The sequence below is a fragment of the Medicago sativa genome, chromosome 4, assembly GCF_051527215.1.
Source record: "Medicago sativa cultivar Bolivia chromosome 4, Bolivia_mono, whole genome shotgun sequence".
In the NCBI taxonomy this organism is placed as follows: Eukaryota; Viridiplantae; Streptophyta; class Magnoliopsida; order Fabales; family Fabaceae; genus Medicago; species Medicago sativa.
In genome coordinates, this window is record NC_140752.1 from 96999193 (window position 1) to 97014512 (window position 15320).

Consider the following 15320-nt stretch of genomic DNA (forward strand, 5'->3'; position numbering starts at 1 on the left):
TCAATATGAAAAAGATAGTTTTTTTTGTATATTCATGGTAGTATTTGTTGAGAATGAAAAGTTAATTTTATTCAAACTATAAACTTGTATTTATTGACACGGATAACCAACTACCACTTGGTATTTTTTTTCTGACAAACTACCACTCAGTTATAACCGTCTCTTATCAATACTATTCACAAATTATTGTAATAAAACACTTATCATAAATTAACCAACTTGAATTACATTACAAGACAGGCACCAAAATTAAGAATTTGCCTTTTTCTAAATAAATAAATGAATACTAAGAAGAATTTGCCTCAAATGTAGTATGTTTTTTTGTAACTAAAATACATGTGCTAATTTACTGAGATGACCAATGACTGCCACATGCATGTTAGCCAACATGTTTTTGTTTTTAGGATGAAAAACGTGAGGCCGTTTCTCTTTCAATTTCAGTTAATTCAGACTCAGTTTTATTTTAGAAATTGAATAGTCTCATCAACTAATGTTGAGAGTGTGGAGACTGTCCGTCAAAGTCAGCTACTTTTTGTGAGAAATTCTTCAACTCAATTTTATGGTAAAATAAATGCATAATCGTAGTTAGAAATGGTGAGGTTTTTAGTGACAAAGGTACGTGGAAAATGGGTAATCATCTCAATCCCATATGGTTTCGGTTGTGTCGTGTGGGAAGTATTCATAAATTTCCTTTGTTTCTACCACGCCGATTAGGGGGGAAAAGACCAAACAAATCTTCAGTAGTGGGTTCGTCCGTTGATATGGGTATAGGCACTGGTCCCTGGGGACCTCAATAAGATATAAAGCTATTATTACATCTAAAGTACTATAGTTGTAAAAATTGGTTTTTATTTCTAATAATATTTTTGATGAAAAATAAATATTTCTTTTAATAGAAAAATGCCAAAAACCGTCCAATTTTCTGAGGTAAAAATTACCATAGTCACAAACAATCACATTCACATGTAAAAGTACCATTGTTGCTCAATCTCCATACCATAAGTCAAACAAATTTAATCTTCTAATTTAACCACAAGAAGTAGTAATTCCAATTCGGCCAAATAATTTAAAACCTCACCGACTCCTTGCTGTAAGGCCACATGACATTGTTCCTTCCTCATCAGAGACGTTTATAGCCACTTCAAAATCCAAAATAAAAAACAAAATAGAAACAAATTACTACTTACCATTAAATTATTTAGTGTAATTTATCTTTTTTTCAATTTTTTAATAGAAATATTGTCTTTGTGTGTTCTTGATACCTTCCTTTTCACACTCTTCCCCTTAATATATAGACCCTCGAGCTCCTCAGTTTCCAATCCCTGTACTCTTCTCTTCTCTTCTTCTCTCTCTCTCTTTTCTGAAACTTCTCTTTTTCCGCAAGGATTCTCTCCTTAATTAGCGGGATTATACGAAGTTTCAGTTCAGCTTCTCAAAACACTTTAGCATTGTCATTTTTTTCTTCTTCTTTTCACCTAACTGCATTCAACAAATTTTTCATGGAAAAGCTAACACAACTCATTTCTATGCTTCCTCTGTTTTTTCTGTTACTTCCATCATTATCCTTTGCTGGTGGCCATGACTATGGCCAAGCTCTAAGCAAGAGCATTATGTTCTTTGAAGCTCAGAGATCTGGTTATCTTCCTCATAACCAAAGAGTTTCATGGAGATCTCATTCTGGTCTTCAAGACGGTAAAGCTAGTGGGGTAAGTACAAGTTTCCTTTTCAAATTCATTCATTCATGTATATGTTTTTTTTTTTTACAGTTACTCATTTTGGTTGTTGAAATTTGCAGGTAGATCTAGTGGGCGGTTACTATGATGCAGGGGATAATGTGAAATTTGGGTTACCAATGGCATTTACTGTTACAATGATGTCATGGAGTATCATTGAATATGGTAAACAAATGGCTAGTAGTGGTGAACTTGGTCATGCCATGGAAGCTGTGAAATGGGGTACTGATTATTTCATCAAAGCTCATCCTCAACCTAATCTTCTCTATGGAGAGGTACTACTGCTACCTTCACACTTCACACTTCTCACTCTGTTTTCTGACCTTTTTTGTTTTCTAGTTTTTTGTTCAATCAACTTTTTCTTTTTCAAAAAGAAATATTATAATATAGTATTCATGGGTTAGTCAAGTGTCTTTTTATTTTCCAAAGAGTTAAAGTTGAATTTGGAAGTTTATAATAATAATACTGTTAATTTAATTGAGTTTTATTAATATATTTATTTATTTATGTGAATAAAGAATGATGTTATTGTTTTTGGCATTTTGACAAATAGGTAGGAGATGGTAACACTGACCACAAGTGTTGGCAAAGACCGGAGGATATGACCACCGACCGTCGCGCTTATAAGGTTGATCCAAGTAATCCTGGGTCGGATCTTGCCGGAGAAACCGCCGCCGCTATGGCTGCTGCTTCCATTGTCTTCCGTCGCTCTAACCCTGCTTATTCCAGAGAACTCCTCCGTCATGCCTATGAGGTTTCACTCAACACTGTCTTTATTTATTTATTTATTTATTTTATCATTATTTAATTATTTATCTGTTTTTGGTTAACAAGTAGTGGTAGAAGTAGGTTTTGGTTATGTGAAAATGAAATGTGAAAACTAAATAAAAAGTAAAATAGATAAATAAAAGATGAAGCATGGTGTGTATGAGTTGTTTCTTGTTACTGATCATAGCGACAAATATTGGTGAAACGGTTGAACTTGATTGAAACTAATACTAATAGTAATAGGCAGGCAGTTACTGGTACTACACTTTTATTTATGACTCTTCTGTCAGAGACGTTATTGCCACCAAATTGAGCTGCATGGGTCGGTACTCGGTAGAACTGCATTTATGGATTCAATAAACATAAATAAAATAAAGTCTCTAAAGATTTTAAAAAAAAAAAAAAACTTATCTTTATTTTTGGAAGTAGATGAGATATTGGTGATCCAGAGATTTTAGTTTATTTTTATTAATAGAAATAATTTAGTAATACAAGTAGTACACTATATTTTTATCTTTTGAATTTGTTAGTAAACATTAAAATCTTCTCAAGTGTACCTAATATTTGCTCACTGAAAAAGTAGGAGGATGGAGATAATATTTTTAGGGACCCATAAAAATACGTTTTGTACACTTGTGGAATTTTGTTTCCCACTTTTTCTTTTGTCATCTTCATTCCAACTTTATTGAGCAAGAGTTCACTCAATTTAGGTTTTTTCTTAAAACAACTAAACAAGTGTAAAAGAGGTAAAATCCTCATTTAACCATTTCTCCTTTATATTACTTCCAACCCATAATAATGATAAAAATAAAAAAAGTTGTGGTCCAAAGCAAATTGTAAATTTTATATCTAAAAAAATGAAAAGAGAAAAAAGAAAGACCGGGTTTTCATGCCTAGTGAAGGGACACTTTTGTTGCAATGGTAAACGCTTTTGACCGTACATATTGATATCTGTGTGGAATTAGATCCCAACCTTCCCCTTGAAGAGATTCACATCACACAAAAACGAAACTTCGTTATTTACCATTTTGTCATGACACGTGGATACACTGTCGGTGCTGCCATTTTCCTTTTTGGGTCGAAATTACACTTATCCCATTTGTTTGGTATCACTCATTTATTATTTTCACTACCACAACTGGGTGGTTACTTCCGCAACCATCAACATGGATATTGCTTGAACTATACTATCACATTAATATTGGACCTATTTTTCCGCTGTCATGTGCCTCTATTACAACCTTTTACACTAGCTCAATGCTGTTCCTGTTTCTGTCATTGTTTCTGATAGGTGAAGACACATGTTGCATTTAATTATTCATTTATGGCTATAGTTAGAGACTTGGATGAGTAATGAATGAAGAAAGATCATAGATGCTTCTGAAATTCTATTTTACTGTTGCTCTAGATCTGAATCGAATTTACTCAGTTTTCGGGTATTTTAGTTGTAACATAATAAATGAGTATACCAAACACTACTACCTTGTAGGTTGATTTAATTAATATATTTACCATTAGAAGAGCTTAATATTAATTAAATTATTTAATTAATGAAGATAATTGAACTTGATTGACTTCATTCTGTTTCCAGTTTCCACATGGAACCAGTAAAACTGATTTGTCTCTGGTTTTGATAAATTATTGCAGTTGTTTGATTTTGCGGATAAATACAGAGGCAAATATGATAGCAGCATCACAGTTGCACAGAAGTACTACAGATCCATCAGTGGCTACAATGTAAGTGTTTCTAGTTCAATTGTGGACCAATACAAAAATTCAATTATTGCTTGAATGGTAATAATTGAATGTCGGTAATTGTGCGCGCAGGACGAATTGCTCTGGGCTGCTGCGTGGTTGTATCAAGCATCTAACAACCAATATTACTTGGATTACCTTGGTAGAAATGGTGACTCCATGGGTGGAACTGGTTGGCAAATGACTGAATTTAGTTGGGATGTTAAGTATCCTGGTGTTCAGACTTTAGTTGCCAAGGTAACATCTTTTTTTTCTTCAAAATATCGATATGATCAAATGCATTGTTCAAACACATTGGCTAGTGGCTAGCATGTATTATCGAATATATGTGGCTAAACTGCTTTCTACTGTTTCTTGATGTGTAGTTCCTGATGCAAGGGAAAGCTGGTGTTCATGCACCTGTGTTTGAAAAATATCTGCAAAGGTCTGAGTATTTCATGTGTTCATGCATTGGAAAGGGTACTCGCAATATTCAGAAGACACCTGGTGGCCTAATATACCGTCAAAGATGGAACAACCTGCAATTTGCCACAAGTTCCTCCTTTTTAGCCACTGTCTATTCTGACTACCTTGCTTCTTCTGGTAGAAACTTGAGATGTGCTTCTGGAAATGTCCCTTCTTCCCAGCTTCTCTCCTTTGCAAAGTCTCAGGTAATTAATTCCATCTCATTTAATTCAACTTTGATTTTCCATTCCAATCATTAAAATTATTTAAGGTCTATGATGTGCAAACACTAGACACAACACATTGACACTGCAACAAGTATGACACCCGACTCACATTTAATATGAAGTGTTGGTGCTACATATTTCAAGGGAGCTCATCAATTTTTGCGTTTAAAATTAATCTTCAGGTGGACTACATTCTTGGAGACAACCCAAGAGCTACAAGTTACATGGTTGGATATGGAAACAATTACCCTCAAAGAGTTCACCACAGAGGTTCATCCATTGTGTCAATCAAGGCTAATCCAAAATTTGTCAGCTGTGTTGGAGGTTATGCTACTTGGTTTAGCAGCAAAAAAAGTAACACCAATGTACTAACCGGTGCTATTGTTGGTGGACCTGATGCTTATGATGACTTTGCCGATGAAAGAAAGAACTATGAACAAACAGAACCAGCAACCTACAACAATGCTCCTCTTATAGGTGTTCTTGCACGACTCAGTGGTGGTCATGGTGGCTATAACCAGCTCCTTCCAGGTATTGGCAACATTATCGTGAAATTTCTGCACCTCCTGCTATAAATAAATCTTTTGGTGATAGTAAAAGTAATTGCGGTATAATTTCTTCCTTACAGTTGCTGTTCCAGTTCGTAAGCCTGTTGTTATCAAGCAACATTCATTCTCCAAACCAAAGACAAGTCCATCCCCAGGTACTGTTTGGTATATAGTAGCATATGGTTTGTTTACTTATCTGAGAAATACTTACTCAATTAGAGACCAAAATGACATGTTGAGATCAAAATCTAAGTGAGGAACTTCTCTTTTTCAGCTTCATGGTCAGGCCCAATTTCCATTCAGCAGAAAATGACCAGCTCTTGGGTTGCAAATGGAAGAACTTATTATAGATACTCAACAATTGTGACAAACAAATCAACCAAAAATCTCAAGTCTCTCAATCTTTCAATATCCAAGCTTTATGGTCCAATCTGGGGACTCGCAAAGTTTGGTGATTCATATACATTCCCAGCATGGATCAACTCATTGTCAGCAGGTAAAAGCCTTGAGTTTGTCTACATCCATTCTACCACTCCAGCAGATGTCTCAGTTGCGAACTACTCATTGGCCTGAGAACAAGCGATTTGGTTTAAAAAGTCGGATGCGAGTGGTTTATTGCTTTCTGTGTAATACGAAATGTGCAAATCTTCTCTTGATGTCAAATCCTTTTCTTCTCGTGTATTTTGCGTTTCATTAGAATAGATAAAAAAAAAAAAATAGATAGATTATATAAGATGGAAGGAGCGGTGCAGAAAGGAGTGAAGAGACAAGAAAAGAGTGCTCATCCTCTTTCTTATCCGCTTTACAACTTATATACAGTGAGTAATACAAGACAGACAGACAACAGCGAGACAGTGATAGTTGAGAAGTTCAGAATTTAAATGAATTTCTTAACATGTTAGGAGGAGTCATCACTTGTATTTTTTTCTAAAGCTTTGGATGTCTTTTCTGTGTGATGTTATGCTTTGCAGCATTTGTACTCCATATATAAACAGTTTGTGCTATAGTATTATGTTTTTATGCTGGCAATGCTTGTTTGGTTATTTCAAGTATATGATTGCTAATTCAGTGCTTCATAAATTCCAACTTGAGATATATGAGGTCTAATGGAGACTGTATTTGAATCTGAATTCTATCATTACTCTTTAGTTTCATGAAAAGAAATGCTAAATGCAACAATATCAGATTGTTATTATCAGTCCATTAGTATTAAATACAACACAGTAAAAAAAGTACAACAAAATGATTTTGTTGTCTTCGATTTATTCATGCTGTGAAATATTTTCACCACAAGGGATTCGAGCCCATAGAAAATCACTTGAGAATTGGCAACCTGTTACAAACTTGGATAAGATTCTTTTTGCAACTAAAAGGTGCAGTAAAATCTCTTGGTAAAAAGCAAATTATAAACTGGAGAACATAGAGACACATCTGAAAACTAACTTTCAGTAACATGGCACGGCACACAAACCTACAAAAATGAATGAATCGACAACAATCTAATCACAGGCAACTGCCCCTTACTGAACGGACAATATTTTATCATCACTCGTGGTGGGCTTCTACTTCTACACTGAGAGGATTGCAGGTAATCTTTTGTGTGGTGTTAGAAGAATCCTGAATAAGACTCGTCTATTATAAGAAAAATGTTTATATTTAGATTCAGATATACTGTTGGATTCATCAGCTGACGTGGATAGGTAGTAGATACACACATTTCTTAACCCAATTAACAGTATTAAAAAATTCTTATTCCAACCCGAGGAATGCCTTATTTACTCCCTGAAATAGAGGGTTACAGTAACATTAATTAATCTTGAAAAATATAAAACGTGATCTCTAAACTTTTTCTTGTGTTATCATATTCTGACAAATCAACAATTTTTAACCTTTTTCTGGTCAACTTATTAAATTTAAGGAAATAAATTAAAATATAAAAGAAGTTTGGTACAAATAAACCCGGAGGTAAATTATGCTGTAAATTAATCATGCAAGGTGCATATAGGATCACATGAAGTATAAAATTCTGCCTCAAAATTTAAATGTTCTTCATTTTAGGACCCTTAGATTTGAACGCAAGAACTAATATTGAATCATTCTATTTTTTTTCCCCAAAAGTTTCATTCCAATGTTAAACATGGTACATCTCACGGTTAGAATTCAAACTTTTGTTCACCATATTGTAACAGTCAAATCCGAAGTGTGCCATTTTATTCAAGCATTGTTGGGTTAGTTAAGCACATCATTTGAGTCTGAAAAAATTGATTAACCTTTGATAAAAGATGAGATGAAATAATAATAAAAAAAAAACAGATAATTAATTATTTGAGGTCAACCAACATAATTTATTATTTCCAGCAAAACCTGGGTGCAGGTAACCTGGCAGAGTATTAGAAGGTTGCTTTTCTGACATAAAATACTTTCAATTGACACATGGAAATGACCATTTTACCTCCAGCGGTCGTTAACTGCCGCTGGGAAACACGCCGGCTGTTAACTGCCGCTGGAGTCTTCCAGCGGTTGTTAACAGCCGCTACGTGCGTTCTAGGATGCACCGTCCTTTTCAGCATTCAACCTCTTTTCCTTCATTCATTCAACACATATTTTCCACATTTTTTCCACATTCAACCTATTTTCTTTCAACATTCAACCTATTTTTTCTAAATTCAACCTCTTTTTCCATCATTCAACCTCTTTTTCCATCATTTATTCAACCTATTTTTTCTACATTTTTCCCCTATAAAAACCCTCACATTCTCACATTTCCTCACATTCTCTCCTCCTTACTCTCATTTCCTCTTTACTTCTTTACTCTTTCTTCTAAAAAATGTTTGTTTGTCATAGTCCAGTACTCAAAGAAACTCAACCAGAACTTGTTCATTGGTTATATATTCAAGTGAGGAACAACACGAATTGCAGCATGAACCTTCTTGTAAAGCTCCTCAAGGCCATCTGCCTCGATTCCTTTCTTAATGTACTCACTAAAGTGAGTATGGTATTTCTCAGGCTCATCCTCAGTCAATACTAAAGTGAGTCTGTTATTTCTCAGGCTCATCCTCAGTCAATAAATTGAGTCTGGTATTTCTCAGGCTCATCCTCACTCAATAAATTGAGTCTGGTATTTCTCAGGTTAATCCTCACTCAATAAATGTACGACGAAGATGACTTCACCTATTAAGGAATAAATGTACGACGAAGATGTTATTTTTAATGTTATTGGTACGACGAAGCAGATTTAGTTTTACCCCATTGTAAATGTATTATTATATTAATAAAATGTGATTTTATATATATTACTTGTGTTCCTTTATTTTAGTTTTTATTTTCATTTATTTATATAAAATTCGGATAAAATTCGAATAAAATCTAACGTGAATTCAAATAATTAAAATTCGAATAAAATCTAACGTGAATTCGAATAAATATTGCGTATCGAATAAGTAAATTATAATAAGTACACAACATTAATGCAAATAAAAATGGCGTATTGAATAAATAAATTCGATAAGTACACAACATTAATTCTTAGACAATTTTATTTACATATAATTACATTACGTAAAAGACATGTACGTCAACTATCAGTACATTACATTTGGAAATGTACCTTCCAACTACAACAATTATCTTACCTTTAAATGGGGTCAATTCAAACTAGCTAAACAGCAGGACTCCAGCATTCGTCCAGAAGTGCTTTTGTTCCATTCCAAATGTTAAATTTTTGCTGGTCTTGGTTTAAAATGATAGTATCTAAGTGCCAACGGAATGTGGTCCAGACCTTGACACTTCGATACCATCATTTAAACGAAGCCAACAAGAAATTAACACTTAGAATGGAACAAAAACACTCCCGGACGAATGTCGGTGTCCTGCCATTTAACTAGTTTGAATGACCCCATCCAGAGGAAGACAATTGTTGTAGTTGGAATGTGCATTCCAACTACAACAATTGTCTTACCTCTACAGGACTCAAGCATTTTGCTGGGCATTCATGCTTTCCTTCGAAAAGAATAAATTTTTGGCAGGCTTGATTTAGATGATGGTATTCAAGTGCCAACGAAATGAGGTCCATTCCTTGACACTTAATACCATCATCTAAGCAAGCTTAACAAAAATTTAATCTTTTCAAAGGTAAAACATTAATGCCCAGCGAAATGCTTGAGTCCTTGCCGTTTGACAAGTTTGAATCACCCCATTTCATAGGTAAGACAAATGTTGTAGTTGAAATGCACCTTACCCTAACTAATGACGATCTTCTGGCGGAATCAAGCTGTTGATGATATCTTCAGTTGATCTCAGCAACGTCACCCGCATATCGATCCACTGGAACTTGGTGTGCTCCCAAAACATACTCGTCACGTTTTCGTCGTTCTTTAACTCCACCCAAGTGAATGATACGCTCCCCTCGTCGAGCTTTGGACGTTTATACCGAACATTTTGCACCCTCCTTGTGTCTCTTGGGTTGACTCCTTGGTTGAATTCATTCAGTTGATCCTTGAGATCTCTTAACGTTACATCAAGGCACCAAACCTTCAACCTCTGAGGTTCTCCGCCGTTGAATGTTGCATGAACGTCGATCCACCCGACCATTGTTTCAAATCTACACACATAGAAATTAAAAATAATCAATGAAAAACTCATTCAAACACTTGTAGTGAAAATTTGACATAAACCCTAAAAATCCTAAACAAACCCTAAAAAATTTATAAAATTCGAAAATAAATTATAAATTCAATCAATATAACTTCATTATAACAGATATTCATAATATATGTCAATAGCATTTCAGATCTACAACATAACTATATTAACAACAAATATTCAAACCCTAAAAAATTTATAAAATTCAAAAAAAAATTAAAATTCGAAAAAAAATTATACATTTAAGCAATATAAGTTCATTATAACAGATATTCATAATATATGTTAATAGCATTTCAGATCTACAACCATAACTATATTAAAATCAAATATTCAAAATTTAATAATTAAACAACAACTAAAATTATAAACATATAAACACATATACTAACTAAAATGTATGACAATAGCATAAGTGATAACTTACTTGTGATTTAGTGGAAGAAATTTTGGATGATTTGGTAGAGTTTTTTTAGAGAGAGAGAGTGAAATTTTGAGAGACTGTGGATGGTGATAGTGATGATGGAGGGACTGTCTGGAATATGGGCACTGGCGTGAATATATCACAAACACAGCGGTAGTTAACAACCGCTGGCACTCAGCGGTAGTTAACGACCGGCGTGTTTCCCAGCGGTTGTTAACTACCGCTGGGGTATTAAAGTCATTTTCATGTGTCAATTGGAAGTATTCTTTGTCAAAAAAGCAAATCTTCAGAGTATTAAGGCCCAAATGGGATGACGAGGCCCATGTTGAGATGTTCAAAGAAGGAAGCTTCGTAGTTCTGAATAAAACAATCAAATCCCGATCCCATTCATTATTCTAACACCGCATCAAACTCAAGTCAGACTCATCTTCCTTTCCTTTTCCATTTCCATTTGATTTTTGTTTCCTCTTCTTCTTCTAAATTCCAATTTCATTTCATAAATCACAATCACAAGAAGATGAAGAGCGAAATCTCATTGGTTGAACTCTGCATAGACGCAGCTTGTAAAAGCAGAGAAACCGTTGACAAATGGCGGTTACAAAGACGGTCTCTCGATTGCTTACCTTCTCCTCTGGCCGACGCTCTTCTCCGCCGCCTCATCACTCGCCGTCTCCTCCACCCATCTCTCCTCGAAGTTTTCAAACACAGTGTGGAAGAGGTTGATTTGAGAGGAGAAAACTCCGTGGTGGATGCAGAATGGATGGCATATTTAGGAGCATTTCGCCATTTACGTTATTTGAACCTTGCTGAATGTCATCGAATCAATTCATCTGCTCTTTGGCCTATTTCAGGAATGAACAGCCTTAAAGACTTGGATCTATCTAGATGCTCCAAATTTAATGATGCTGGAATTAATCATATCCTTTCTGTTCCTAATTTAGAGAAGTTGCGCATTTCCAAAACCAGTGTCACTACCAAAGGTGTCAAGCTTCTTGCCTCTCTTAAACACTTGTCTCTTCTTGACTTGGGCGGTTTGCCCGTCGATGATGCATCTTTAGCTTCGTTGCAGGTATATTTTTTGGGCTCACATTTGTGTTCTGCATTGTTCATGGTACCGTTTATTTTGATTGAGATCGATTTATGTGTACACTGTGCTCTGCATTTAAATTTAAAAGAATGTTTTGCCAATATCAAATTTTATTGTTTTCCAGTGTTGCCAGTTAGTTGTAATCTGTTACTCAATTGGGTTTGGTTTAGCACCGTTTTTGAACTGTGATTGTGTTGCTTATGTAGTGGTCTTGAATTACTGGCCGAATTCACTGTTAGACTTCATTGTTTGTTTTAGTTAGGTGAATATTGCGTAGTTTTTTTTTTTTTTCAGGAGTGTGTATGTTGTTGGTTACTTGGTGCTTCTTTTTCCATACAAGTCTGTGTTGTTAATTCTCAAGTTGTAGTAATGTTGACAGCTTGTCATTCTCTCCTGCGAAACACTTGTTCTAGGTACTGAAAAATCTACAACACATTGAACTCTGGGACAGTAAAATATCAAACCAAGGTGCTGCTATTCTTAATACGTTCCCCAAGTTGACCCATCTAAATCTTGATTGGACTAGCGTCACAAAATTGCCTGATTTAACATCTCTTGAATGCCTCAACATGAGTAATTGCACCATTGATTCTATTCTCAAAGATGGTAAAGCTCCTTTGACAAAGCTTATTTTCTCTGGGTCTACATTCCTGAATGAAGCTGAAACCTTATTGTATGCAAATACATATTTCCTGTCCTTTCTGGACTTGGCCCATACCGGGCTTGACAAGTTCTTCTTCTTAAGTAAGCTGAAAGTAATTGAACATCTCAATCTCAGCTCATGTATGATGGATGATGATTCAGTTGAGATGGTTGCATGTATTGGTGGAAAATTGAAAAGTTTGAATCTGAGTGGTACTTGGATTAGCTCTGCTGGATTAGGGATTTTAGCTGGACATGTTCCCAATCTTGAAATTCTTTCACTATCTCTGACATCAGTCGATGATACTGCCCTCTTATATATCAGCATGATGCCTTCATTGAAGGATGTTGATCTGAGCAATACAAACATTAAAGGTATTTGATTACATGGCATAGTTGTTACTGTTGTGAGTTTAAATAGTACTATTTCTGCAGCCGTTGATGAGTCTTTTTCTTTACCACGGAACAACTCCTCAATAGTAAATTTCTGTGCTACATATTTGCATTTTTGATGAAAAACATGACATTTTTGCTGATGAATATTCTCGTGAGGCTAAAGATTCCAAATTTTTCTGTTACTATAGCAAATCTTATCTATACTTAGACCAGCTATATCTTTGTTTTAATTTAACATTGATTGGCTCACAGATCTGGAAGTTTAATTTGGAACCCCACTTAAGTTTCTTATATAGCAAATCTTATCTATACTTAGACCAGCTATTCATCTTTTTTAGTGTGTCCTGCATTAATATGTCAGGAGAAAACAAACTCATTTGCCCATGTTGTGGCTTTTATTCAAGCTGGCTTGTGGAATCAAGTGACCTTTGTTGGGTGTTTGCACATTAGATTTAAATAACTTCTTACAATCCTAGAAATCCATAATTACAGAAGAAAAAGCGACAGTCACACTCCATTAAAAAAAAAAAGACAGCCACACTAGGACAGGGATGTTTTCCATATTAAGAAATCTTAATGTTTGACGTATATTAAGATAGTACTGCTGAGGCATGTAGTACCCGTATTAGACTATAATATGGGGTTTGGTACTGTGAACAATAGCAAGAAAATAATTAGTATTTATATAAATCTATCTTATAATTATCACATGAATTCTTATTTCTCATCTTGTTTAATGAATTAATTATTTGGTCACTTTGTTTCCAACCATCGATGCAGATTTGACCCATTAAGCATTTAATTCAAGTTACTTGTTTCAATTAGACAAATTCTGGTTTTCTTGTATATGTGTTGTTCAAAATGTCTAAATACTGGTTTCTTTCTTCAACTTGATTTCTCTCAGTTTTGGCTGGTTTATCTTCATTTGCTGCCTGTAGTATAGTACTTTGTCTATAACCTTCCTGTCTGTACTCTGGACTCAGGGTTTTTGCACCAGGGAAGTTCTGATTTGGATTCGCTCTCTCTAACCGCCCTACAAAATCTTAATCAATTACAAAGGTTGAATTTGGAGCACACTCAAGTCACCGATGAAGCTTTATTCCCTTTATCAAGCTTCCAAGAACTGAGATATTTATCTCTTAAAAGTCCTTCACTTGCCGACATCTCACTTTACCATCTATCATCAGTTCCTAAGTTGACAAAGTTTAGGATTTGTGATGCGGTTTTGACAAATTATGCTTTTGATATGTTTAAGACTCCTGAAACTCTTAAACTGATGGACGTCAGAGGTTGTTGGCTCTTGACAAAAGAAGCTATTGTATCATTCTGTAAAAATCACCCACAAATTGAAGTAAGGCATGAACTTGTTACTGTACTTCCTTTTGAAGAAAATGGACTTCATCATTCATCTCCATCTCGATTAACTTCAAAGACTGTGCAAGCAGCTAGGAAGAAAGAACAAACCTCCTTATCTCCAAATTTTGTAGGTAATTCCCATTACGTTTCTAATCTTTTGGTTGCTTATTTTTAAATGATTTATCTAATTATAAATTTTCATTTATTTTGACATAGATCAAAGGATGAAATATAGTAGAGATGAATTACTTGCATTGCAGTTTATGTCGTTGTCTCTTGCCTCCAGTAGTGAAATAGACAACTCAATACTTGAGAAGCAATTGGATTGAATGTAGTAATCTCTTACCATGTAACTATCTGCTCCCATTGGATTGGTAATTTATTTTTTTCATTGTACTCGTTGTATTTTCAAATATTCTGGTATTTCAATATCATATAAATTTACTTTGTTTTTCCATTTATGCTGGATACATGCATTCAATTTAGTTCTATGGATCTGAAGTGGTATTTTTTTTTTCCACCAAAATTTAGGTGCAACTCGTCTGCGTAAGGTGAAAGCTGAATTATGTCAACTGAATGTGATTAAGTCGTATAGAGCTCTGGCTCAAACCTAACCTTGTATTGTGTACATGTAGATATGTAATGTGTATTAAGAGATGGATTTTTTTTTTTTTTGTTGAGTGTTATAGCTGACACACATGGGGATTGGTTCCTCCTAGTTTCTTCAAATCATTTATCTTTGCTGAAAAGGATTGAGATTTCATGTTGTCGCAAAATCCCACATTTCTTGGAGACGTGAATCGCAGAGCGGCTGAATAAGATCCTACGGTTCAAATCCCACAATCAAAGAGAATAGATGAGAAGTTGTTCCTTTTACCAAAGCTTCCGACGTGTATGAAATTGTGTACACTTCAAATTCCTTTCTCCCGCCTAACGGTGCATCAAAGTTCATAGTTTCCTACCTGAGGAAGAATTTTGTTGTAGTTACAACCATTGCTAGCAGTGGAGTTGTTTGACGTGATGAGAAGCCGTATTGCAGTGAAAGCTTGGAAGTTGGGAAATAAGAGGGAACTAGTTTACTATTCCCGCTAGAATTAGAATTAGACTAGAAGGATGTGGGAGAAACTATCATATTTTGTTTTTTATGAATTTCTCACTTCATATGAAATAAATGTTTTTGAATGGGTTTTATATTAAAAAAAAAAAAATTTGGGGTCTGTTTATTTTGTGAATTTTTTTTAATGTTTGTTTGTCTTGTTAAAGAAGAAAAAAGACTCTTGAAGTGAATAATTGTCTTAC

At 34.7% G+C, this 15320-nt stretch overlaps 2 protein-coding genes across 5 annotated transcripts; both read left to right on the forward strand.

Moving 5' to 3' along the window:
* Positions 1-1317: 1317 nt before the first annotated feature.
* GH9C2 (glycosyl hydrolase 9C2) lies at positions 1318-6504 on the forward strand. The gene is made up of 9 exons (XM_085706176.1): positions 1318-1706; positions 1796-2008; positions 2287-2487; positions 4149-4238; positions 4329-4493; positions 4622-4906; positions 5110-5458; positions 5556-5630; positions 5750-6504. Exons 1-9 carry the CDS (start codon positions 1500-1502, stop codon positions 6046-6048), a joined length of 1884 nt encoding a protein of 627 aa, XP_085562302.1. The 5' UTR covers positions 1318-1499; the 3' UTR covers positions 6049-6504.
* A 4428-nt stretch (positions 6505-10932) lies between these two features.
* On the forward strand, positions 10933-15319 carry LOC146934302 (Leucine-rich repeat (LRR) family protein). Of its 4 annotated transcripts, none has more exons than XR_015007729.1 (5): positions 10933-11609; positions 12041-12644; positions 13649-14148; positions 14238-14395; positions 14553-15319. XR_015007729.1 is itself a non-coding variant. In XM_085706178.1 (5 exons), the coding sequence occupies exons 1-4, from the start codon at positions 11058-11060 to the stop codon at positions 14348-14350; spliced, it is 1773 nt and encodes a 590-aa protein (XP_085562304.1). In that variant the 5' UTR covers positions 10933-11057; the 3' UTR covers positions 14351-14395; positions 14553-15319. The 4 variants fall into 4 exon arrangements, 2 of the variants coding, with proteins under 2 accessions (XP_085562304.1, XP_085562305.1); XR_015007730.1 differs by having other exon boundaries at positions 14238-14370; XM_085706178.1 differs by having other exon boundaries at positions 13649-14152.
* Position 15320: the final 1 nt, after the last annotated feature.